Here is a 27275-nt window from a genome sequence, read left to right as displayed (position 1 = left end):
ACACACAGTCCCTGCACTGAAGAGATGACAGACAATCTAGTGCGCATATATTAGAAGAGGAATACGACATCTTATGTTTTCTTTACACTCTCTGGATGAATCTTGCCATGATTTCGGGTGTCAAATGCACCTTTCCTGTGTGCAACTAACCCTGAGGAGTCTGCAAGCTTGAAAGTCTGTTTAGCCATTTTTGGATGCTACAGGAAACAAGGAGGGGTTGGATGGCTCAGGGACTTGGCAGTGCAAGAGGAGTCTTTCACCTGTAGACTGCCGGCTCAAATGAAGCCCCCAGGGTGGTAGGGAGTGAAAGTTGTTGAGATCTGTCAGAGGGTCCTACAACCTGCGAGAACAGCTCTTTTAATAGGGGTATTTTGAAACCAAATAAATACATGCAAGGAATTCGCTGACACTCAGAGGTTCCGAAGCACCCAATAACAAGGGAACCCAGCACACAGGAGACACTGTGGTTTAATCTCACCAGCTGATTGGACGCACTGTATTCGTTCGCCTCATTCAGGTGACACTGGCCATCATGTGGCTGGACCAGTCCACCTAACTTCCCATCCAGTGCTATGTGTGGCACATCATCCGTCGTGAAGACCAGCAAATGAGAGGCCTCTTTCCGCCAGCCAATCTTTTCCTGGGTGGAAACAAAATCAGGAGAGAGTCATCAGTCTCCTCTTCTGAGCCAAGTGCTTCTCGGGTTGTGCTGTGTATTGTCCCATCCTCACTCCCACACAGAGGAATCTCTGTTATCACTAATTAAAAGGATACTGCAGGCTGTCCGCTGACTCCTGACCAGGGATAAAACTCAGGAACCCCTTTGAGTGCCATTTTCCAACATTTCTTTCAAGTAAGGTTATTTAAAAAGGCATGAGGAGGTATAAACATAAGTGAACTGTCCACCAGACCCTTTCTGTGCTCTAAGAATAAGCGTTTCAGCTGCTTTTATAGTCAAAGGAGACCTGCCAAATTTCTCCAAACACAGTAAATCTGACCTTGTTTCCTCAGCAACATGGAATTGCCATGCTGCTGCAAACAGTGTGGCGCGATAGTGAGAGCTATGGCATTTTCATTAAACAGTGGTCATAAAAAGCCATTCTGAGGTGCAATACACGAGAGGAGGTCTCTACCCACGAAGGTATATAGCACACACACACCCCACACACAAACTCAGTGTAGGTTTCCAGTTCAGAATTAATCTGGGCTCTTACTTGGTGTTATCCTAGGGCTACAACTTTGTCACGGTGGTCAGAGAAATCATGAATTTGAGCAACATTCATGAAATCTTGGCAGTGGTTGTAAAAACACATTTGATCAGGCCCCTAAGCCAAGAGACATTGTGATCCTGTGTGCCAGATCGCAATGCTGGGGTGGGGAGCCAGGTCCAGCCCCCTGGGACAGGAGCGGTCATTACAGGGTGAGTATGGCGCAGGCTTGCTCTCCAGTCCCCCAGCAAACCCCATCCCAGAGCTCACCTGTTGTGTCTGTAGATGTAGTGGAAACCACATTATTTGGTGACCTTTCCATGACTGATCCTTTTCTTCCTGCACTTCTGCTATGAAATTAACAAAAAATTTCCCTGCTAAAATCAGAGCCTTATTTATCCCTAACTGCTATGGACCAGGAGTCTGGTCTAGTGGGCAGTGCAGGCAGCCAGGCTGCGGAACAAAGCCAAGGTTCAACGCCAGAGTCAACTGCCAGTTACCAGAGCCAGGGGTCAAGGCAGATCAGAATCAGGAATCAAAGCTGAGGCTCAGAGCCAAGGTCAGATGCCAAATGCCAGAGACAAGGGTCAAGCCAGATTCAGGGACAGAAATCAGAAGCCAAGGCTGGAGCCAGGACTGGTCACTGAAGACTGGAGTTGAGGCATAAGGGCAGGAGGAAAGGCAAGGATTAAGCATGGTGCAGAAGCACAGTGGAAACAGGAGTGAAGATGAGGTAAGGCAGGAGACAGAAGCAGACCAGGAATAGGCTGGGTGCAAGAGGCAGAGACAAGCATGGTCCAGTGGGGCACAGCAGGAAACCACCCTGTTACTCAAAGAAACTTCCTAGTCCTCCTCCTGGCTTAAATAGCACAGTTGGACCAATCGGTGGAGCTGGCTGATCCTCCAATCACAGCTCCTGTGGGTGGTGGCTTGGCTGAGGCTATAGCTCTAGTAGCTTCTCAGCTCACCTGGTTCCCAGTAGCCATTAGACGGAGGCTAGCATGGGGCAGCTGTCTGGGAATTCTCTTGCACCCAGGCCATCACACTAACTCTCCTCCTGTTTGCATACAAAACCCTCCCATCCAAGTTTGGTGGTGCTTTACACCCAGGTTAGCTGGATCATCTGGGGCTGTGGGCTAAAACCCAAGTGATGCTTTCACTTAAGCTGATAACCTGCCCGCTTTGCAGTGAGGACAGGTATCTGGGGCTAAACCACACAACACTGATAGTCCTCCAGTGCCTTCCCACAATTCCCCCATGTCCCTATAAGGACAGACGTGTTCTCCCACAATTCACAGGGAAAGAAACATAGAGCATCTCAGCTTACTGCTGCACAAAGCACCATGGGATAGGCCCCCAGAAGCCCTAGTGACACACAGGGGAGAGTGCAGCACTAGTGAGGACACAATAACTTGAGTGGGGCTGTGCAGTGAGCCTGCTCACTACCAGGCTTGGCTATCCCCAGAGGCCAATCACGCACAATAACTCTGCAGTGAAGGCACACCCTTCAACAGAGAAATCCTCCTAGCTACCTGGAGAGAATGCTCACTCAGGCCCATGTGCTGACTGGCCCATCTGAGAGCCTGCAGCATGGGCTGGGGAACAGTGCCAGGAGTATCCCTTGCTTCTTATGCATAAGGGCCAGACACAATTACAGTCTGTTCCCTCTGCAGTCCAACATGGAGGCAAAGCACTGGGTGGGGAAGTGCTTTACCTTACACACTCCCATCCTTTGGAGCTCCAGGAGGCATCCTTCTTTCATGATGTAAAATGCTTCCCGGTCCTCTCCTAAGGCACTCCAGCTCTGCACCACCCACAAAAGCACTGCTGTGCTTTAAAAAGCACAATCAAGGTTTAGGTCCCCTTGTTGAGGCAAAATTCACTGTAGCTGGTTGTTAATCCATAATGTTACAGCACATTCCACCAATGCTCCAGGATTGCATGGACCCCAGGTTACATGTAGGTGCAATTCAAAGCCCAGATGATTGCACTAATAAGCCCTAGATACACATGATGGGGCAGAACAGTCCCAGAATAGGGCCCTCCACTCTTAGCTTCTCCCTTTGGTGCAGTGGCGTCCAAGGCTGCGATTTTCAAATGCACCTGAGTAGTCTGGGAGCACAAGTTCCCTTGACTTTCACGGACATGTGTTTTCATGAGTGATTTAGGCACTTCTGAAAACCACAATCCAACTCTGGTGAGCTTCCTGGTAATTTAAATATTTCAATTCAAATCAATCAAAGAAACGATTTCCCAGTTTATATTTCTCCTTTTTGACATGGTTGCTAACCCGAAGTTTCCATAATGGCATTTCTAAAGACCCACACAATGAATATAAGATTGTAGGAACAAATACTTGCCATTCATGTGGCTAACACACCAGTCTCACTCTTTCTCTCTCCCATCCCCATTGTCCCAGCACAGACACATTACATTCCAGCTCATTTTGCAATGTGCATTTTTGATCTGGCAAGCACAAGGGATTTGACAGACCTGATCTCTTGGACAAATGGCAAAAAACTTCTCAGCAACATGCAATTCCTCACGTACTGAAGTGAAAAAAAAACCACTTTAATGCTAAACCATATCAAGCATTGGATATGCAAGCACTATGCGATACCTCCCTTCTCTATCCCTTTGGGAGGACAAACGCTGACATAGTTTGTAGGACTGAGTCCAAAACAACCCCAATGAGGTTAGAAGGATTAAGCTAGAGTTTCATTAGCTGTGAAACGTGTGTGCATAGACAGACCTGGTTGCATTTAAAAAGTGGTTCTTAGGCCATTCAAAAGGATGCTGCCTGTATTCATTGGACTATTGAGACCACCTTTAAATCAAGAGCCAACTATCCTTTAACATATTTTCCCTTATTCTTGTGCTTAAGCCAAATACACAGAAACTTAAAAAAATGACTTTTCTTTAAAAAGGAAAAGAGATTTTGTACTAAGCCAGACAAATCAGACTGGAGATTTCTGGTCCAATTAATAATAAGCAGAGTCCCCTAGAAGAAGAAAACTGGCCCAAGATTTTGTTTGAAGAAAAAAACAAATGTTGATATTTAACCATTTACCTGTTGTCTTTGTTAGCTAAGGAGAAAAGTCTATCACCTGAAAGGGTAGGAGGCTGGATTAATTTTCAGGCTCATTCATTTTTGTATTTGCAAAAAGCAGGGCTCTGAACAAGTGCCCGAGACAACACTATAGTTTGGCATTTATTTCCCTTCCCTGGCTGCTATCATCTAACCCACCAATTCACCCATCCTTCTCCTGCCATCTGTTCCTCCAGAAGGACACCATTTTCGGCCTGGTGAGCAGCATTCATGAAGGGCCAGATCCTGAGCGGTATTAAGCACCTTCTGGCTTTCACCAATTTCAGTGGCAGTTGAAGGTGCCCAGAGCTACTCAAGATCTGGGTCTAAATTTTCAAGAGCATCCACCAGTTTTAATACTCTAGGCCAGGGGTTCTCAAACTGGGGGTCGGAACCCCTCAAGGGGCCATGAAGTTATTACATGGGGGGTTGTGAGCTCTCAACCTCCACCCCAAACCACGCTTTGTCTCCAGCATTTATAATGGTGTTAAATATATAAAAACGTGTTTTTAATTTATAAGGGGGGGGTCACACTAAGAGACTTGCTATGTGAAAAGGGTCATCAGTAAAAAAAAATTTGAGAGCCACTGCTCTAGGCCCAGCACTCAGAAGCTGATCCCCCCTCAGCTTCAGTGCAAATAAATGGGAGCTGCAGGCATTCAGCACCTTTGCGGAGTAGGTCCCAGATGTCTCAAATTGGGCACCAAAATTAGACATGCAAATTATCTGTAGCAAGAAAATGGATGGTAATTGGAAAGGGAAAGACGCCCCCTATGGATTGTGAGTCTTTCATTAAAATTCCTATTAACTAGAATCTTTGCTGGTGGTTTGGTTCACCATTCACTGGATAGAGAAGACATCTGGGAAAGGTGCAACTGTTGTAGCTACCTACCACATCCGGCTTTAGTAGCCACGTGCTTCCCAATTATTCCGGGAATGAAACTAGCATCTCTTTTTAATATATGACTTGTGGTATGGAGAGGCAGGGCTAGACCCGGGTTTGAGGAAGGAAGCCATCAAATACTCCCACAGTGGAGGAAGGTCAGGGGAAGTTTAAGCATTGCATATATATATTTAATATGTTTATTTTGGCACTAACCTTTGACTAAGTTAATGGTGGCACGGGCATGCGTAGAGCAGGAGAAGAGACTTTCAGGGCGGGGAATGCATAGGAGGGGGATGGAGTGGAAAAACAAATTGCGGTAGGGCTGTCAATACATCGGGTGGAATTACTAGGAACCAGGGAGGACATATGAAACCTGCACAAAGCCAGCCAGCCAAGTGTATATAACCAGTTCCAAGGAAACCAGCATTTCACAGAGCCTTAAGCAACTACATCATAAAAGTGCTGAAATATGCAGCCAGTCATTCTTCGGTAGTTAGTTTCCATCCTGAAATGCAGAACACACTGCTCCGTTTATACAAAAACTTGGAGCTCTATTTGTGGTCCCCCCAACCTACCTTTTAAAAAAAAATCTATATCTGCGAGACAGAAGGTGTCCTTATGAAAGAAAGGGATACAGGGTCTGATCCCAAGCCAAGTGATGTCAATAGGAGCTTTTCCATTGGTTTCAATGGGGTTTGCATCAGGCCCATAACTCCATGAGTAAATAACATTAATAATAATATGTAGAGGTATATCTATCTCACAGAGCTGGAAGAGACTCTGAAAGGTCATTGAGTCCAGCCCCCTGCCTTCACTAGCAGGACCAGTTCCTGATTTTTGCCTCAGATCCCTAAGTGGCCCCCTCAAGGATTGAACTCACAACACTGGGTTTAGCAGGCTAATGCCTGAACCACTGAGCTATCCCTCCCCCACTCTAGAGAGAGAGCAAGAACTGAAAGCATGAAGCAGCAATGAGTTTGATGCCTTCTGTACTAAAACCAGTATTTCTAATGATAAAAAATAAATTAAGTCTTCACTGCAATTTTAGCAGATCCCAAGATCTCTGAACTCTGTTAGAGAATGAAACACCAACAAATCTTACAACAAATTTGTCAAACTAGGATGCCTAAAGTATCTAAATTCCTATTTAAGCACCCAAATAAAAGGGCCCTGATTTTCAGATGCACCGGGCACTCTGTGCCCCGGTGAACACGTGTCGAAAAACAGGCCATTTTATTATTGTGATGGAGGATTTTTAGAAGCACCTATATGATTTAGGAGCATAAATCCTGTGGCTCTCAATGGGACTTGTGCTCCTAAGTCACTTACGCACTTCTGAAAATATTGCCCTAAAAGTTAGATACCTAGAGTGGGATTTTCAGATTATGTGCCAAATGTATAGGCATGAATTGGAGGATGAATGGAAAGCAATGAGTTGGGGGTTGTTTCTAAGCGATTTGCACTTTGTACTGCTCAAGTGAAAATTTCCAAAGAATATTTTATAACCAAGCAATCTGGGCTAATCACTTTTATTTTCTGCAGCTCACTTCATTGGATATAGGATTCACAAACTTCTTAGGCATTGACAATATCTGTACTTTTAAAATTAAACACAGCAGGAAGCCAAAAAGCTGCAAGTGGAAAATATAATTACAGAAGACTAGTTAATATTCCTGTCTAGCCAGTTTAGCCTCAGTATAAAAGCTCATTGTGCCTGGCTTTTTCATTGCCTAAGACATTTAGCCCATCAGTGTTGATTTTTACCATTACATCTTTCAAAAAGGAGCCAAATGTTGGTACAGTTATTAGTTTGTATTAATTGTACAAATCTTTCCCACTCTAGGATCTAAAAAAAAAGAAATGAGACAGGCCAAAAGATCAGGGATACAGAACTTCTCAGACAGCTAACTCAGAAAAGCAACAGTATACTAAGTATTGAATACGCTCAAATATTTAGACAATTTAGATATTCAAAAAGACTAGCAATGCCTCCAAATTTGGGTGTCCAACTTGAGACACCTTAAAAAGGAGTCTGATTTTCAGAAATGCCCTTCAGGAAAATTCAGACCCTTTAACGGTGTTTCAAGTTGGGCACCCAAAAATCAAGGCACCTAAAATCTCTAGTCACTTTTGAAAATCTTGCCCATGTAACTGGGACAACGTTAAGGGAAACACGAGAAGTGCAGGAACCAGATGCCAAGCAAAACGCCCACATAAGACATGAAGATACCCATACCGACTGCCAAAGTGACTGCTGATATTGTCTGTATTGTGTCCCTTCACTGTGAGATGTGGAGGTGCCCTGCAGATCCCAGCCACAGAGTGGGAACTTGGCCACTTACACTACAATTTAAGACGGTGCAATGTGTATTGACTTCCCTGGCTGACCTGGTCTCCTGGCTGGTGTGGAAGGGATTGTCAGTGCCATTCCCCTTCTGTCCCACCTCCAGAAGAAGCCAGTAGTTCCTCTCCCTTTACTCAGGAGGATCTGCAAAGAGCTATCCTTTCCATATGGGTGGAATAAATATTATCACATTTTAAACAATCATAACAAAACCCCACTGGAGTCACCAGTAGGAACTGAAACTGAGGCCATAAGCACCAAAAACACAGGCCTCCACTGCTTGAACTAAAGGAAAAAACTCCTTTACATGTTAGCAATAGTATGCGTTTATCATCTATGAAAAAAAATTCCTAGCGGAATGTAACAAAATTACTTAACATGCTACATACTCTCTCCATCAGAAGTTTGTTTCAAACCTCAGAGATCCCACAGCAAGTGTCATTACCACTAACCTGACACACTGGTACCCTGTGGAGGCAGGGATGTAGTGATATTCAGAGGAAATCAGGGTTACAGAATTAAAAACAACAATAAAATATTAGAAAGGAACCAGTCTCATGACCACTGCAAGCAGTGAGTTTCCAGACTATTTGCTAAAACCGGAGAACGCACATGGCCTGGGTTATTACAACTGTTGCATCTCTAACAGTCTGTCCATTCTGCAGCCATTAGGTGTGACTGTAACTCAAATAGGTATACCCAACCTAGCTTGAATCTAGCTAGCTCAGGTACCAGAGCAGTGACGCTGCAGTAACATGCTTCACTGTTGGCTGCACAAGCCTGCCCAGAACCCTGGGTAATTACTGGGACTAGCCTGCGACGAAACATGAGCTAGATTAGAGCTACCCTAGGTATGTCGCAATCAGGCCTTGTATTGCAGCATAGACATTCCCTTAGATTTCAAGTTCCTTGGAACAGTTATTGTGTATCCCTCTACATTTTGTACAGCACTGAAAGTGCTGTTGGAGCCTAGCAAATAATACACTAATGATATAATTAATACACTACATTGTTCAGAACTTTCAGCACCAAAAGCACAGGATTTTCAGAGCTTGAGTCAATGGAGTTATACTATTAGATAGTAACACTAATTGGCTGTTATCCTCAATGTAGGCCAGCCAATATAAGAAGATATGATTCACACACACACAGCAGGTGTGTTACGCACATATATATATTGCTGACACTTTAAAGAATTCCATCACTTCACTCAAGCATACAAAATGCAGATTTCTTCCAAGATACTCAGTAGGGGCACCCACAGAACTGACAATGGAATCGACTCTTACAGCTCTAAATTCACATCTGCAAGAACTCACATTCTTTAGCCCTTGGAGCTATGCAAGATACTAATGGTTGTTTTCCATACATAAAGATCTATAAAATAATAATAAAAAAACAACCTCCCCTTTGCACTGTATCTTTGTTATGTGCCCTCTGCAAAAGTTAATGGTGATTTCCAAGAAATCACCACATGCTGGAGGTCTTTTTTCTATTGCAAGAATAGAGTTGAGGAAAGCTCCTAGACCTCCTTTTCGTTGTGCTTTAAAACACAAGCAGCATAAGCAACTAGTGACTCACCTTGCACACAGCAGCCTGCAGGATTGCATCAAAGCCACCTTCTGGAGCATCTCTGTTCCGGGAAACCTTCTGTTTCTGAACTTCTTCATTGAAACGGTCCACTTTATCCGTGAGGGACAAGAGATGGCGGAATCCAAAGGATGGGACACAGTGTGGAAATAACTTGTAACTGGAAGCAGAAATGGAGAAATAGAAATGAGAGGGGTGTGCTAAAGTGGCCTGAGGACAGAATGAGGAGCCAGGAATTGCAGAGTTCTGTTCTCAGGTCTAACACAAGTAAGTCCCTCTGGACAAGTCACCCAAACCCAAGCGTTCCAATACCGCTTCTCAATTTGATAGCCTCCAATTCTGGATGCTCAGCTAGAAACACCTCCCAAAGAGCCTGATTTTCTGAGGTGCCAAGCAACTACAGTTACTTCCCAGCAGGAACTGTGGTTGCTCAGCATTCCTGGAAAAAGTCAAAAGTTGAGGCACCCAAGTTAGAGGCCACTTTTGAAAACATGGGCTTAGCAGTTAAGTTTTGGCTCCTGCATAAGAGGGCTAGGGATTGCTTTATCACTTAGGACTGTTTGACTCTACAGCACACTAGCTGCTGCACCATGTAAGTGATATTAGAAAGAGAAAACAAAGCCTTAAATGGCTGTATTGCAAGCAATTAACCAGAGCTCTGAGCATGATAAACCAGATGGCTCAGGGCTCTGGATCAGCTGATGTCACAGATTAGCATGATGTCTAGGAAACACTGTGGACTTTTGGTTGAGAACTTCCGCCCTGGTGTCTAACATGCTTACAGTACGTGACATTCGTGACACCTAAGCAGTATTCCAAATTGATAAGCATCCTTATTAGCGATATTGCACTTAAAGCACCACACAGATATGAACTAATTCATCCCTACAGCACCAATGTGAGGCAGGTGAGTAACTATTATCTCAGTTTTCCAGTCCCAGGGTGAGCCAGTCACAGAGTTGGGATTAAAATGCCCTTCAGCCACTGTGCCAATTCTACCATGTCACTCTGGTCTTGGCTCAAGCACTAGGCTCTGATTGGAGTTAATGTCTTCAGCCCAATTGATTGTGTCTCTCAAAACACATCACATGTGTGTAAGCACTGCAGCTTTAGCTCTCAACCTCTTTTGCTGGGTAGGAGATTTTCATAGTTTAACAACTTCAAACCCAATTAGCTAACATTCTGCAGGCTAAACAGAAACTTCCTTTTAGTGCTAGGTTAATGAAGTGGAAAAAACAGTGAATGCACGGGGGTTTGGGACGGGAGGAAAAAAATCAGTGAGTTTAAAGTAAGTGAGGCTACAGAGTAAGACTTTTACTGATTCATTATTAACTTGTAAAATAACCCAGGAGAACAATTAAAGGCCATTGATGCCAGCTTTATATTCAGGGAACCATTTGGCTTAACATAGCTTAAAATATGCTTTTAAGAGGCCGAAGATTGTATTTTAACACAACCCACTGAGAATTCAGATTCCTTATTCAGTCATGTACGCAGGTGTACAATGTTCAGTCTCTAGGGACCAAGTATAAGCTCTTTTAATTGAGCTTCAGGTATTTTTCACACTGCTATGTATATATACATATAGTACTGTGTATATATATATATATCCATATAGTAGTGATTGTATTGTGTGCAATTATATCATCTACCTTGGGTACGCTACATGCAGAAAGGAACAAATCATCCAGTGCGGTTTCTAGCTACACTAGGGTTAAAAAAAGGAACTAGATAAGTTCATGGAGGATAGGTCTATCAATGGCTATTAGCCAGGATGGGCAGGGATGTGTCCCTAGTCTCCGTTTGCCAGAAGCTGGGAATGGGCGAAAGGGGATGGATCACTTGATGATTACCTGTTCTGTTCATTCCCTCTGGGACACCTGGCATTGGTCACTGTCGGAAGACAGGATTTTGGGCTAGATGGCCCTTTGGTCTAACCCAGTGTGGCCGTTCTTATGTTCCTATGTACACATTTGCCTTCTGATTTAAAATGGATGATGGCGCACAGGAAGGATGAAGAGAAGAAAGAGGATATAAACAACAGCTCAGAGGGGCCTGCTACCTGTGGAGGGGATGGGCTGGTGTGATCGCTTGTGATCAAGCCTTTGCTCAGGGTTCCTATTCACTTATACGGGCAACTCAAGGTGTTTGTGCTCTTCAAAGCCTTGACTTATCTGGGGCTCAGCCAGAGGCTCCTATTGCTGTCTCTGAATAAAATGCTTGGGGGGCTGGAAGTCAGATTCTATCAGCTGAGGACCCTCTCACCTTTGAGATCTGCTCATCTTGGCACTTCACCAAAGCCCCAGGCTAGTGTACATCAGGGCAGGGAATGGATGCTGATTTAGAACTGGGTGTGTTCCTTTCCCCGCAACCCACATTTTATGGAAATTTACGATATTCACTTGTTGACATGAACCTGACTGATCCAGTGATATGGGTTCTGGGCAGTAGCAAAATATGAAACAGACCACGGAAATAGAAATAAATAGCATATATTCATCACAGCATGCTCCTCTAACCTTTAAATTGTACATGTCAAGGAATTGTACATGCCAGCTGCATAAAGATGATAGTTTCCTAGGTCCTGTTTTTTTAATACCATCCCTGTGACAATTCAGATCTTCAGGTGAGTGATACTGGGTTTTTGTTCATATTCTTAGAGGCCAAATCCTGGATCTTGAGATGTAACCCAAAAGAAGGCACACGTTAACACTGTAAAAGCACCAGAGCTTGGACTAGCTCAGGAGCTTACTTACTGACTGACTTATACACACACACAATCAGAATTTGGGGGGATTCAGAGCTCGTACCCAGCTCAGCACAGTAAATGCTGAAAGAAACCAGCCACCCCACATCAGCTGCATTCTCTAAATCCTGTTCCAGAAATCATCTGCAACTCAATATCCAGAGAGCCTGAAGAGCGGGAACTCTTCTGCTTTTGGGAAGCCAGGAATGGGGCAAAACAGTTGTGCTCCCAGAGTTTCACTCCTGGCTGTAGTGTTTTGGGTGCAGGCAGGCAGAGAGCTCGGGAGTTTTTACATGTGTCTAAAAACAACCAACCAAAAAGACCTAATTCCCTAATAAGCAAACGATCTCTGCTCTGCAAAGCAAACATAGCAATGCAATCTACTTCTATGGCAGCAATCAGGGTACAATGAATAGACAAGAGGAGAAAAAACAACCCTGAAGCAGGCATTCCAGCCAAACCACTCATTTCTCAATTCCTCTTAAATCTCTGCCCAACCCCACAGCTGCTTAGGACACCTCATAAAGGTGAAGACCTGGCTAAACCCAAAAGGCATCTGTGTGTGAAGAATGTTATGATATAAAGATAGTCCGATCTAATAGGAACGTGTGCATGGTGGGAAAGAACATGGCAACAGCTTTAGACTGATTTAATTAAAGGACTGCAACAATTTCCAACTTCTCACTGCCCACTTAGTTCCCCTTCCTCTTATTCTCCCTTCACCTTCCCAATATATTTTTCATTTGCACTGCATTTCACTGGATACTATTAATTTAATTGTATTTTATCTGTACCTCAACAAGGTCTTGCAGCCTGCCAGAAATGTGAGGCAATGGCAGTGAAGATGACTGAGCACGTAAGCTCAAGGCAGTGCTCAGATTGCAGGGAGAAAGTAGAAAGCACTGAGTATCCCATATCGTTGTGGCAATAAGCCATCCCTATGCCCTGATGCCTTGTCAACTGCAGCAGGTGGGCACAGCATTCAGAAGAATGGGCTTTGACCGAATGACACAGGACAGCCTTCAGAGTGAAAATATTCATCTCCAGAGCCAAGCATTCATCCTTAGCCAGTGTGATTTTCACTGCATCAGCATCCCAAAGTTGGCAACAAAGGATACTTTACTTTAAGCTAAATTGAATTAATTCTGAATAAGTCTTCCACACAGGGGTTTAAAGCTGTTTAACTAATCCACTTTAAATTCATACCTTTAGTTAATTTGGATTAATTTTCCAAAGTGTCTCCCTACAGACAAATCTGGTCTAAGGATATTATGTCAATGGAGTTACACCAACGTTAAATGGGCATGAGAACCAACTTGTCATGGAGTGTATATACCCTATTCTGGCCTGGCAACCCAGGGGCTAAGGCAGGAACTGCCAGCCAACCCTGACTGGCAGCCTCACAGCAGCTGGGAGAATAAAAGATCTTGAGAGCAGAGAGATGGGGTGGCTGCCAGAGGAGCAAGCAGGCTGAAGGAGGAAATTCCAGGCTGCAGGCTACTGAAAAGCTGCCCAGAGAAGGGACAATCACATCCACAGGCTGGAAAAGCCTACTGAAACCAAGGAAGGTAGGAAGTTCAGGGCACAGTGCGAGGAGTTGCTGTGGCCTGATTCTGTCTGCCTGGTTTAAGGGGCCCTGAGCTGGAACCCAGTGGAATTGGCAGGCCTGGTCCCCAACCAATCCTTGGGAGACATAAGAATGGAAGGGGTTTCCAGACACCCCCCCCACCCCCCCGAGCACCCCCCCTGAAGCAAATACTCACCAGCAATTACACACCACACCACAGAAACACCCCCCCACCCCCCCGAGCACAAGGACCCGCTGATCTCGCCAATTATAAGGGGGAAACCCACACACCCCAACAGGCCTGACCCTCCATTCCCGAATGGGACTACCACAGAGACTCAGGCAAAAGGAGATAACTGACTGTCCCGCCAGATTGAGTGAACTCTGGTGCAGTATTCCATCTGGCCAAAGGGGGCACTGTTGCATCGGCACACCCACTCACACAAGCCCATTCAACTTTCCTTCAATGACCATCTGACATTACTCCCCCCAAAAGTTTCATTGTTAGATGCCATCCAAAACATCTCATCTCATCTTTGAATTGAGGATTGCTGTTCACAATCGAACTCACAGTTCTGAAGCCAGACCTATAATTTTGGTTCCAAATCAAACCAAACATAGACGGAGACTGTTTTTCAGTTAAGAGTTGGATGGTGCCAAAATCTCACAAGAAATGTTGTTCTTTTATGATCTTTGGCCTAAGATGGCAGAAGCTCATAAGAACAGTTCACCCGCTTTGAATCGACTCCTGGCCCTGACTGAGATAATCCAGATGTGAACAGCACATCCTCAGACCATCACAATTAATTTGGAAGCTATGCATATGAAAACACGTCTACTAATGTAAGGCATTGACCAACCACAAGTTTTCCCAGACATTGCTGACTCCAGGAACACAACTGTTCCTGGATTTTCATGGTCAAAGGGTCAAGAGTTGCCGTGGGTGGGATTTTCAGAAGTGCTCTGAATTGATCTAACACTACTCCCACTGAAGTAAATAAGAGTTTTATCACTAACTTTAATGGGAGAGTGTTAGTTTAATGCTGAGCACTTTTGAAAATCTCACCCCACATATCTAAAGCAGGAGCTTCTGGCCTCTTTCACAATAGCACAACACCACATGTAGCTGGTGCTCCCAAAACAAATGAGGTGGAAGGTTGATGGACAGAGAACGTTCACATGTCCAGCAAATAAACAAAACTCCTATGAGAGAATTCACTAACATGCCCCTCCTTTTCTGCCAAGCCAGACTCTAAGGGCCTGATTCTCCTCTCACTTAGACCAGTCTCTCTCTGGTATAATTCTACAGATTTACTCCTAATTTACACTGGTGTAGATGGAGAGGTGTCAGGCCCAGAGTCTCTAGGCAGAGCACACCAGAGCGAGGAAGCCTCTGAAATGACTTCAGAGCTAACAACTGAGCTGTATGGATGAGCAATAACTCCATACCCAGCGTCATTAAAGACTGAAAAAAAAATAGCAACAGTTTCTAGCCTATTATCTTCAAAATATTTCAGAAGCATATGTTAGTCCTCCTCCCTCCATTCTGCACAAAACTGCAAGGTAGGCAAGTGTTAATGTGATCTCCATTTTAAGGAAAAGAAAGCTGAGGCAAAGAAGCTTAAGTGATTTGTTCAGGGCCACAGAGTGAGTCAGTGTCAGGGCCACATTAGAATTCAGAAGTTCCTGCCTCATGGTCCTTTGCTCTAACCACACCTATGTCTGCTCCTTCACCCAAGCATCCAGCTGCACCAAAGATTCTGTTATAAAATGAGGTTTTTGCACATCTTGATGTTCTGCTGCTCCTGAGCTGTAAAAAGCTGTCCTGCTTTGTACAGCACTAGAGCATTACAACAGCGTGGCTGTGAGTACTCAGCACCTCTGAAAATCTGGACATAAATGTGTGTAATCCAGCTGACTCTAACACAGCAAAAACAAATCAAAGCTTTCAATAATGGTCCAGGGGAACAGTACTGAACCCGCAGTGAGAATTACGTAGGTGGGCAATGCACAGAGTATATTTTGGTGGAATTACATAGGGCCTGAGACAAAAACGCTCATCAAAGCCAATGGAAAGACTCCTTATATTGTATTTTTGCATAACTGAAGATGTGCCTGAAAGAATGACAGAACTTAACCACCATGAGGTCGAAGAGGAAGAAGGGTGAGTTAAAATCCATTTTGGAATTTTGCTGATTGGACCGAGTGCTGTCCCTGAATATAAATACATAGTAAAGAAAAACAATGAGCTGTGTTTGCTTGCTCAGTTCCTAAACAATGCTCAGTGTTGTAACCCAAATGGAAAGAAAGGGTGTTATAGAACCACTGTCAAAGAAAAGACAGTAAGAAAAGGGTAGCTAGCAACTGATGCATGCTGGTTGAGCAGTTGCCTGCAGTAGTCCCATAATCACTCATTGTAGACACATCATTTCATCCACCATGATCACTAACATAGTGCATGCAGCTAGCCAGAGAGCTGTGGCAGGGTGTTATCAATCTTGCAAATGTGAAAGATCACACAAGTCACCATAAAAAAGGATGCTGCCAACAATGAAGAAAACTGCCTGGCATCTCTACTCTACATGGCATATGCCAGCCTAATAATAACACTAACTAGCTCTTATATAGAACTTTTCATCAGTAGAGCTCAAATTGAGGTACGTATTATTACCCCTGTTTTACAGATGGGGAAACTGAGGCACACAGAGGGGAAGTGACTTCCCCTAGGCACACAGCAGGCTAGTAGCAGAGACAGGAAGAGATCCAGATATCCCAAGATGTAGTCCAGTGCTCTATCCACTGGGAAACACTGCCTCCCTCAGCCTGCATCCTCCCCTCCACCCCCTACTGAAGCCTGCATTACAACTGGTCAGTGGGGCTCCAGAGAACACTTACCCAATGCAAGGATTGTTTTGATATCGTGGAGCTGTGTAGGAGAAAGGAGAAATATTTTTGTCCACAAATGACCCAAACCCCAGCCGGAAATTGCTGGTGAGCTTCCTCATCTCCTCAGCCAGCTTGGTTCCCAGATTCCGAATGTTATCCAGGTCATCCTTCATGGATAGCGAGAGATCCATCAAGTAATACAAATCCACAGGATAGTCTTCTACCTGACGAACCTGCACTCGGAAGGAGGTCTTGTCACCTGCAGGAGCAGAAGATTAGGAGGCAGTGAAAAGAACTGCATTCTAGAAAGAGTCCCCCACCACAACACACACCCTTCTGAATCTGGGTCAATATTTATTCTGCTTCTAACACCATCAACAGCAATAGACATAAGGATTCATGTTGAAAATATGAACTGTTCTGCAAAGTTTCTTGTTGCAATGAGAAATTCGTATATGCAAAATCCAGACAGCACACTTTTCTTGCTGCAGCCCATTCCTACCTATACACCATTCCTTCCCTAAACTGACCACAGAAATAGCTGGAGATATGCAAGAAAGGCGAGAGGGAAAGGAGGCTAAACAAGTCTTTTTGTAAATCCATTCTCATGTATGTAAACTGAGAAATGTTACTCTACTCTGTATCTACATCTAGTTTTGGAGAGGGAGGTGAGGAGTCCTATAGTTTAGGTAGCACCTAAGTATATGCAGTACTGTATATACTGTGTCAAACAAACAACAAAATGCTTATAATCCAGATACACACTTGGGTCCAATACAATACAGAAAGACTTTTCCAAATTCACAGTAACTCCTAGGGAAGAAAAAAGTTGAAGCATTAATGACGTCGATTCATAGGCATCCTGACATGCTCTGGCAACGAGAAGCCAATTGTCGAGACAGGGGAAGATAGTGAAGCTGTTCTCTCTGAAATGAGTTGCTACTATCACAAAGACCATGGTAAAGATCCTGAGGGGTGAGGCCGAATGGGAGTACCTTGTACTGGAAGTGGTCAGAGCCCACCATGTATGTGAGAAAACGGCTGTGGGTGGGTTGAATATCCATGAGAAAGTAAGTGTCCTTCATAACTAGAGCTGTAAACCAGATGTACTTCTCCAGAGATGGGATTATTGAAGCCAGAGACATCTCAGTTTGCAAATAAAACAGTTGAGATGGCAGAGATTGAGGATAGATCTCCAACCTTTCTTCTTTTTGGGTACTAGGAAGTAGATAGAGTAAAAACTTTTTTCTTGACGTTGAAGAGGTACGTGCTGTAATGCTCCTCACTGGAGGAGATAGTCCACTTCCTGCCTCAAAATCTTCTCATGAGAACAGTCCCTGAAGAGCGATGATGGGTTTTGGAGGGTTTGGAGGAGGTACAGAAGTAAACTCCATCCAACAGCCAGACTGGATGATACCTAACACCCATTTTTCTATTGTTATGGAACTCCAATTGTGAAAATAGTGCACTAAACAACCCCCAAAGGATATGTGGGGATCATGTAGCAGAGACATCACTAATGATTTGCAGCTGCCAAACTCCTGTCAAAAATATCTTTTCAGCAGGAGTTGGGGTTCAGATGGTGCTGTAGATATGGGAGGTGCAGGACAATGAGACTTTTATACACTTTGTCTCTTACAAGGACGGTCATAAGATCACCACTGATAAAACTGTTGAGATGCTGTGCTAGGTTACAAGTATTCTACACACCTCGTGGCAGCGAGCTTCCGAGGCCAGATAGACATTTTTATTTTTAGGGTGGTAGTGCAAGCCCGAGTCTGCCAACCTGCTATGGGCTGTGTAGACAGACCCTCAGTGTCTTATCACTGGGGGGCAATCACATGTGAAGCTGCGCAAAACCTGGCAGCTATGCTTGTTATGAAGCATCACTGTCAAGCAGTGTAGATCCTAGGTTCTCCTCTCTTCCACTGGACTAACTCCATTTAATGCAACGGGTAAAACCAGGAGAAGACTCAGACTTAGCAGCTTGGTTTAGAAGCCACAGCTATTTAAATTATTTCCCTACAGCTCTAGTTAAAGAGATACTTCCAAAGCAGGGCCCCTTTTATTACATGTAACTGCCTTGCCCTGGAGCTTGCATAGGAAGAGTTCCTAATAAAGGCATGGCTATTAAAGGAGTTTCTATATTAACAATAACACAATAGGTTGAGGCTACTAGATAGCAGCTTCTAAAACCAAAGGTTTGTCTACATTGGCACTTCCTCGGCAAAACTTTTGTCATTCAGGGGCATTAAAAAAAACATACACTGAAAAAAAGCACCAGTGTGAACAGTGCTTTAACAAAGCCGCTGCCGCTCATGGGGGGTGGAAGTCTTTTGTCAGTGGGAGAACTCTCTCCTGCCGACAAACAGCAGCTACGCTGTGTGCCTTTTAGCAGCACGGCTGTAGCAGCACAGCTGTGTCACTAAAAGCTTCGTAGTGTAGCCGTAGCCAAAGAATATCAAAGAAGCTACATACCATACTAGCAACTACCACCCGCTCCACCCCCCCATCCTATCCAAGTTCCAGTTTAAATACAATTTTCTTTCTGTAGTGTTGGAAAGCCATTACACCATGGGGCATGAATTAGCACAGGGCCTCCAAGTGAACAAAGTTATCAGGATGGCTAAATTTGATCGGCTAATCAGAAAATGCTACCCAAAATATATATTGGTGGGGAGAAGTGATAAAGGGAGAACGATATGCATGCAATACCTATTAACACTGAACACTGGTGGGTGGGAGAACAGATGCCCCCAATTGCAGACGTGGGTGTTGAATTTAGGGCTGTAAGAAACAGTTTTAAATAGGAAAAAAATAGGAACATGTAAGTGAGAATCAGAACGAATTTCCTGCTGAAATGGTCAGCCTTTTCAGAAACAAAGTTTTGGACCTAACCAATTTGAACGAAACCTTTTAAACTCAGATACAAAAATGATCTCACCTTTCTAACATCTTCAACTGCTGCAGGAAGAAGCGGTTCTGTACATGGAAGGGAAGGGGAATACTGCACAATCAGTGAGGTGGCATTTGACCAGTTAATCCTGAGGTTCTCGACTCTCTTGTTAAAGAGAAGTACACAAACTGAAGGTACTTTAATTATATGCATTTAATTTTACATCATCAGCTATGATAATTTAAGATCTGTCATGACTGCTGTGCATTAAACACACAGTACAACTCAGTCCATGTCTGTTTAATCCTCAGACACATTAATGGCTTCCATCTCTTCCCTAGAGAGAAGAGTTGTTTAATCACTAACATTTATTTAAAGCTACAATCCTTTTCTTATTCCTTGCAGTGAGTGAGATTCTTCTGAGTAATGATTTCACCTGCAGCACTAAATATGCATTCAGTGGAAGTGATTGATGTGACAGGAGGCTTAGCTACAGAATAGCCTTTCCCCCACTCCTCAGTAAAACTGTTACCGAGCAGGTTTTTTCTTTCCAGTAGTAAAGGGATTTTCCTTTGTACATGAAAAGCAGTTTTCACATGGTGTTCTTCCCTCTTCTAGAGAAGCAACTGGACTTTACAGTCATAGTGTGAAATTCTGTCTCCGCTGAAATCAGTGGGAGCTTTGGGATTGATTTCCATGGGACCAAGATTTCACTGAGGGTGTTTATAACCCAAACACCTGAAGAATAAGCCTCATAATTGTAAGATCTCAAGGCAGGGAATAAGTCTTCTCTATGGCTACAATCCTACTAACATTTACCCATGTGCTTAAACTTTACACTGTGCAAGCAGTCCCATTGAAGTCCTGTTGTGGTCTGCAAACTAAGCATGTCATTGTTTGCAAGATCAGGGGCTGCATCTCTAAAGCACCACATGCATAACAACAGTCTGTGGAAGTATTTTAATAACAACCTGCACATGCAATTGCTTTCATCCATTCAGCTGGCACTAACGTAGTGCTGGCTGCTTCCACTCCTCACCCAGTGTCACCCCATCACTAACAACGTCTTGAACTAACATGACCCCTTTCATCCGAAGACCTCAAAATCCTTCACAAACTCTACTTAAAGCTCATAGGAACACTATGGTAAGGTGACACTAGGGACCCAGATTCTGAATTGAATCCAAATAAGAGGAAAGAATCTGGCCCAGGGAAGAAGATTTTAAGTGACAAGTTCAACAATCCACATCAAGTCAGAGAAAGCACCTTTAAGTATAAGCACTTTTAAGTTTTGACTCCCAGTCACCAGCTCTTTCTTTTAAACCATACTGCCACCCTTTTATTTTTTTAAAGAACTTATTCAAATCTCCAATCAAAAATTGAGGAACACAGAAGTTGCAGTATAGGATCAGATGATTAGTCTATTATATCAGGTGTCCTCTCCCAGCAGTGCTCACGAAGAAAGGAGAAAACCCCTTTAAAGGTACCTAGCCACTTGAACAATGCTATCTTACATGAAGGAACAACACTTCTTCTTGACCCTTGCAACCTACACCTTTGAACATGGAGATGCAATTACCTTTCTGATCTCAGTTTGCAAACCACACTTCCTCTCAAGAAGAGGGTCAATACAGTAGTAACTGGATGAAATTCTATGGCCTGGGGTTATGCTGGAGGTCAGACTGGATGATTTAATGGTCACTTTTCACCTTAAAATATAGGAATCAATCTATGAAAGACTTGAATTGAGAAGGAGTAAGATACTGGGTCCAAATCTCCTCTCACTCTAATAAATCCATTGATTTCAATGGAGTTATTGCTGATGCACACTAGTGTAAGTGAAGAACCAGGTCCATCATTTCCACTCCATTACTCCTGGACACTTTCACCCCCAGGAATAATCCACAACCCCCAGAGCTTAGATTTTAAACTTTCTCTAGACCTGAATTAAGGAACACTGCTGATACATTGTCTCAAACAGTTCATTTGAGAACTAGAAAGACTGCTTTTACCTGACAAGAATGAAACCTCAGCAATTATTTTCTGAGTCACTGCTGTAAAAATGGGCAGAGGAAGATTTATATAAACTGGGCTTTAATGTGGAGAAAGCATCTGCCTTGTTTATTTAGCACATGACAATTTTTCTAGGTACCCTGAAATGCAATTATTCTCCCAAAAGCACTCTTATTCCTATTTTGTAATGCTTAGGGCTAAATGGCCAATAAAACTTGTATTCTATTTTATATTTGTAATTCCATTCACATTTCTGATAGCCAACCAGGGCACTGTGCATTAATGCTAGAGACACACTTTAAACCATGGTGTTAAAAACTGCACACCTGACTTTGATGTCCCTTATATGTCTGTAAATCTGGAGTGACCCCCCCCATAAAGTCAGTGGAGTTATACCACTTTGAACTAGGAGCCTGCCTCAAGATTTAAGAATCTCACTTTACACACTGAGATTTGAAAATTTGGTATTAGGTCATTAGAAATACCTTGAAAGAGTAAAAAGGATAGATCAGATTGGAACCTCCCAACTATCTACTCTGTTATGCTTCTAGTTCAGGAGTGGGCAACCTATGGCACGTGTGCCAAAGGTGGCACATGAGCTGATTTTCAGTGGCACTCACACTGCTTGGGTCCTGGCCAATGATCCAGGGGGCTCTGTATTTTAATTTAATTTTAAATGAAGCTTCTTAAACATTTTAAAAACCTTATTTACTTTACATACAACAATAGTTTAGTTATATATTATAGACTTATAGAAAGAGACCTTCTAAAAACATTAAAATGTATTATTGGCACGTGAAACCTTAAATTAGAGTGAATAAACGAAGACTCGGCACACCACTTCTGAAAGGTTGCCGACCCCTGATCTAGTTACTAGTCAAAGATACAGACACGTTGATTCATCTTCGAAGTATTAAGACACTTATGCAAAGTTTCCTGATATAACACAAAATTGGGAGCACATGCAAAGTCCAGTCCTTTCTGTTTCATATTTATTGTCCTGCCATTAAGTGAAACAATCAGAACTCAAATTCTTACATAAGGATTAATATGTAATTTCCACAGGAGATGCTAACCTACAGGATTAGGAAATCATTAGTTCTAAATAAGATGGACTCTTGCTCAACATTAACCAAAAAGAATGAAAGTGGAAGATCCCATTACAAATATCCAGAATTATTCCTCCCTGCAATGGTCCCTATACCCTGCTGTGCCAGCATACAGGTGCTGGGGAAGTCCTGTAGCTGGCTGGGAAAGAATTTCCTCAGCTAAGACACTAGGTAGGCACCACTACACAAGCCCCCTGGAGTAGTGAGTGCACCAATGGCAAAGGGAAGTCCCTGTAGCACCGAAAACTATGTGGATTCTGGACAGTTCAGGTAACATAGGTGCCCATAAGCAGCCTAGGCAGAGCAGGTTTAACTTAGAGCAACCCCTGGGGTAGCTAGTTTACATCAGGGGCTGCACTGGCCTCCAGCCAGCCCAGAACTGAGAGAGCACAAAGATGGACTAAAATCATTTTTGCCTCCCATTGTGCTGTGGGCTCTGCCTCCTGGAGATGCGGTGCACACGCTACCCTAAATCTCTATTTTGGAATGCTGATTTCTATTGATCTGCCATGTAAAAAAATAGAGAGACCAGTTCACAGAACCGCAAAGACACATTATATGTAGTGTATCTATCTAGCATAGGTGTTTCTAAAGCACCCTTCGCCTAAGAGTTGTACAAGTAAAGACAGCACCAAGTGGATTCCAAATGGCAGCATTCCTACCATCTCTTTCTCTTGCAAACCTCCCTCATCTTCTCTCTCCAATAAAGAAGGCCTTATCTAGGCATGGGTTTGATCCTAAAAAGGCCAGTCTGCATTGCACATCTAATCAGAACTGAAGCTCGCCCTCCATTCTGCACAAAACTCTACCACCAGAGTACCTATCAAACAGAAGAACTTCTCTCATTTCTGAAGGCTACTGACCAATAGCTAAAAGGCCAGCCTGGGGGAGTTCCACGACCTTCTCTCTAGCTACAGTACAAAAAGGTCAATTTACATGTTGAAAACTGTGCAGAACTATCCTGGGAAGCTCTGGAATTTGCTGGTTACAAGAAGTTTCATGGTAGGGAGGGTCTTGGGGAGTCAGGGTTTGATAGCAATGCATTGCTGATACAGTGTTTTCTGCCAGCAATTGAGTCAGGAAACTCTTTAGCATAAAAGAATTACAGCTGGTCTTTTGTGGCAGTAAATCTATTTGGTATACAGCACTAAGTCCCAGAAACCATCTAACCATCTGCATGGCGATTCCTTGCCAGCAGCAATTCTGTGCATGCCTGTGATTTGTCTACTATAGCATCAGCGCTCTCTCTCTCAAGAGCAGACCATGGCTTTGTCTACACTGCCAATTGAATGACAAAGCTTTTGCTGTTCATAGGGGCTTTAAAAAGCCTCCTCCCCCCACCCACCCCTCAAAAAAAGACAAAAGTTTTGCATGGCAAGTGGCACTGTTAAACAGCTCCTTGGCGGCAGAGCGCTCACCTGTCGACAACGTGAACCCTGCTTGTAGGGGATGGAAGTATTTTGTCGGCAAAAGTGCCAACAAACAGCATTTATACTGCCCGACTTTTAGCGACACAGCCATGTCACTAAAAGCTATGTAGTGTAGACAAAGCCCACACTCCTGGGCTGCTTTGTCTTTATCACACAGCCAAAAGAGTGATTGGAGAGGCTCTGTCCTGGGATGGAAGAGAGGGGTTTAATCTGCATTTTCAGAAGCATCCACTAATTTTGGGTGCCCAATTTAAAACAGTATTGGCCTTGAAACTGCTGCTTCTTTGCAGAATAAGGTACTTTCCAATGTAAAAAGAACAAGGAGTACTTGTGGCACCTTAGAGACTAACATATTTATTTGGGCGTAAGCTTTCGTGGGCTAAAACCCACTTTAAAACTCACTTCATCGGATGAAGTGGGTTTTAGCCCACGAAAGCTTATGCCCAAATAAATGTTAGTCTCTAAGGTGCCCAGGGCCGGTGCAAGGATGTTTCATGCGAAACTTCCATCTTGCGCCCCCTGCCCTGAGGTGCCCCCCGCCCTCCCCCGCGGCAGCTCCNATCCCAGCAACAGGGACTGCGCCGGCAGGGCAGGTGCAAGGATGTTTCGCGCCCTAGGGGAAACTTCCACCTTGCGCCCCCACTCCGCCCTGAGGCGCCCCCCTTGCGGCAGCTCCCCACCCCCCACCTTCCGCCCTGAGGCATCCCCCTTGCCTCAGCTCACCCCTGCCTCACCTCCTCCCCAAGCACACCATGGCTGCTTCACTTCTCCCACCTCCCTGGCTTGCGGCGCCAATCAGCTTAGGTGCCACAAGCCTGGGAGGTGGGAGAAGTGAAGCGCCCACGGTGTGCTTGGGAAGGAGGTGGGGCAGGGGTGAGCTGGAGCAGGGAGTTCCCCTGTGTGCTGCCCCACCCTTACTTGATGCAGGCGGCCCTCCCCACACTCCCCTGCCCCAGCTCCCTCCGCCAAAATGCCGTCGGCAACCAGGGAGATCGAAGATCCGGCCACCGCGGTCACTGCTGAAGAAAATGGCACCCCCCAAATCCCAGCGCCTTAGGCAACTGCCTAGTTTTCCTAAATGGTTGCACCGGCCCTGAAGGTGCCACAAGTACTCCTCGTTCCTTTTGCTGATACAGACTAACATGGCTACCACTCTGAAACCTTTCCAATGTAAGTGGCCCTAAGACAGCACTGCATTGATTCACGCTGGGAAGATTTTATTCAGAACCTTAAGGGCTAGAATATTTGCAACGTTAAAGCTTGCATTGTGCAGAAACTGATGGAAGCACCAAAGCAGCACTGGTACTGGAAGCTACCAAGTACTAGCTCAATCTTCCCCCTCTTCATGGGAAAAGAACACATACTTCATCTTTATCTATACCTGTGGCCCCCAACATTTTTCGTCTAGCGGGCACCAGACGATGAGCCACAGAGGACCGTGGCAGCGTACGAGCATCCGCCAAAATGCCGCTGACAAGCAGCAACGTCAATAGGCGTCACCCCCACAGCGACATTTCAATGGCAACGCCTCTGGATGACGCAGTTTGTCAGCGGCATTTCGGCGGATGCTCGTCTGCCAGCCAGTACGCAGGCGCACTTAGATGCCCCGGTGGGCACCACAGGCACTGCGTTGGGGACCCCTGATCTATACGCTTGAAAAATCTGAAGCAAAAGCACCAATCCCAGACTCACATACACTTTCTTTTTATGAATCGAACTTTTATATTTGCTTTTAGCTTTGCTGTAAAGGGTCTTTTTTGTCTTACATACCAAACGTCAAATATTTTTGTAAGAATGCTCAACCCACACTACAGCTTTTTCCTTTGCAAGAAACTTTAGATAACAAACATGCTTCCATGGCTCAATCCCGGCTCTTTCAATTATAAATGCTTTGCTTTTTAATAGGAAGTTTCAGGGGAATGGATGGCTTAGGGTCACAAGTTCAAACCTCCTATGTCAGTAACAGCCAAAGCCCTAATCTTGCAATTTGTGTTTTTCTGGGTCTTTCACAGAGCAACAAGAAACAGATAAGCATTTTTTAAATTTGTTTACTTAGAATGGAGGTAGGCAACCTATGGCACGTGTGACGAATGCGGCATGCGAGCTCATTTTCAGTGGCACTCACACTGCCTGAGTCCTGGCCACCGGTCTGGGGGGCTCTGCATTTTAATTTAATTTTAAATGAAGCTTCTTAAACATTTTAAAAACCTTATTTACTTTACATATAACAGTAGTTTAGTTATATATTATAAACTTATAGAAAGATGCTTTCTAAAATGTTAAAATGTATTACTGGCATGCAAAACCTTAAATTAGAGTGAATAAATGAAGACTCGGTACAGCACTTCTGAAAGGTTGCCGACCCCTGAATTAGAACATTATGATTGTAAACCACAACAATTGTCAGACTGGGGGTTACATATAGAATCTGAGGCCATTTTTAACTCTTTCTTTTTAATTGACTAATTTTGAAGTTGAGAATGTCCCTTTACATACTTATAAAGGATTAAGACTAGTACTTATAAGGGTTTGATAAAGAATTAACTGATTTGGAGGTCAACATAATGCCCTCTTGGGTGAGTAGAAATACTGAGGCCTTTACTCCACAATGCACAGGTGGACTGAAGTCAATAGGACTGCGTGGGTTTAGCAGTTTACCTTTGTGTTGTAAGTTACAGGATCAGGGCCTGACATCTCAAATCTACTCAGAATTGCACACACGCGCACACACACACACACACCCCTCTTCTAATCCAGAACAAAGGTCAGCATCATTGTTAACTCACCAGGCCGCAGATTCAACGAGATCTTCTGAGGCATTATTTGTGTAACATCTGAAAGGGTCAAGCTGGAGCCCTTGCTACTTAGAGGAAGATTCTCCACTATGTTTATGCTGCTTTTGGGAGTCTCAAGTTCCCCTGCACAGCCATTCATAATCAGGTTTTCTACGAAGTCACACCTCGACGTGATGAATTTTGTGCTGCCAAATTCCTAAGAGTTGGAGAAGGAACAAAAGGAAAAAAAAAATCAATTCTGCAATCAGAGCCTTCTTTTGACATGCAACGATCTGCAGCAAGAGGGAGGTAAGAGGGAGAGGACAATGTCATCTAGATTGGCTGCACCACCAATGCATTCAGCACCTAGGGTGACCAGACAGCAAGTGTGAAAAATCGGAACGGGGGTGGGGGGTAACAGGACCCTATATAACAAAAAGACCCACAAATCAGGACTGTCTCTATAAAATTGGGACATCTGGTCACACTACCAGCACCTAGAGGGACTGAACCTTTCAGATCAAACTAATGCAACAGTGAGAACGCAGGGGTGATATGGCAGAGGACAATCCTTCAGAAATGTTGCGAAAGCTGGAGTGTGTGGTGTGATCAAGAGGCACTGCTCTGTGACAGCAACTCCTATCAGGCCTGACAAACTCATTACACCTAACATATTGCTGTCATAGTATTTGTCTATAAAAAGTGTCTTGTGAGGTATCAAATGAAAGCAGATAACTA

At 44.0% G+C, this 27275-nt stretch overlaps 1 protein-coding gene across 2 annotated transcripts in view; it reads right to left on the bottom strand.

Annotated features, from left to right (window-relative positions):
- The window catches only part of ITGB5 (integrin subunit beta 5), a 108053-nt gene that overhangs the window by 58306 nt on the left and 22472 nt on the right, over window positions 1–27275 (bottom strand). For both annotated transcript variants that reach the window (XM_032794547.2, XM_075070295.1), the window contains exons 3-6: window positions 26550–26754; window positions 16325–16574; window positions 9108–9276; window positions 479–640 (exon numbers count right to left, since the gene is read on the bottom strand). In XM_032794547.2, the coding sequence (XP_032650438.1) occupies window positions 479–640; window positions 9108–9276; window positions 16325–16574; window positions 26550–26754 (786 nt within the window). The remainder of the gene's footprint in view (window positions 1–478; window positions 641–9107; window positions 9277–16324; window positions 16575–26549; window positions 26755–27275) is intronic.

The sequence above is a fragment of the Chelonoidis abingdonii genome, chromosome 10 (genome assembly GCF_003597395.2).
Source record: "Chelonoidis abingdonii isolate Lonesome George chromosome 10, CheloAbing_2.0, whole genome shotgun sequence".
Lineage (NCBI taxonomy): Eukaryota > Metazoa > Chordata > Testudines > Testudinidae > Chelonoidis > Chelonoidis abingdonii.
This window is presented reverse-complemented; position numbering and strand designations above follow the sequence as displayed.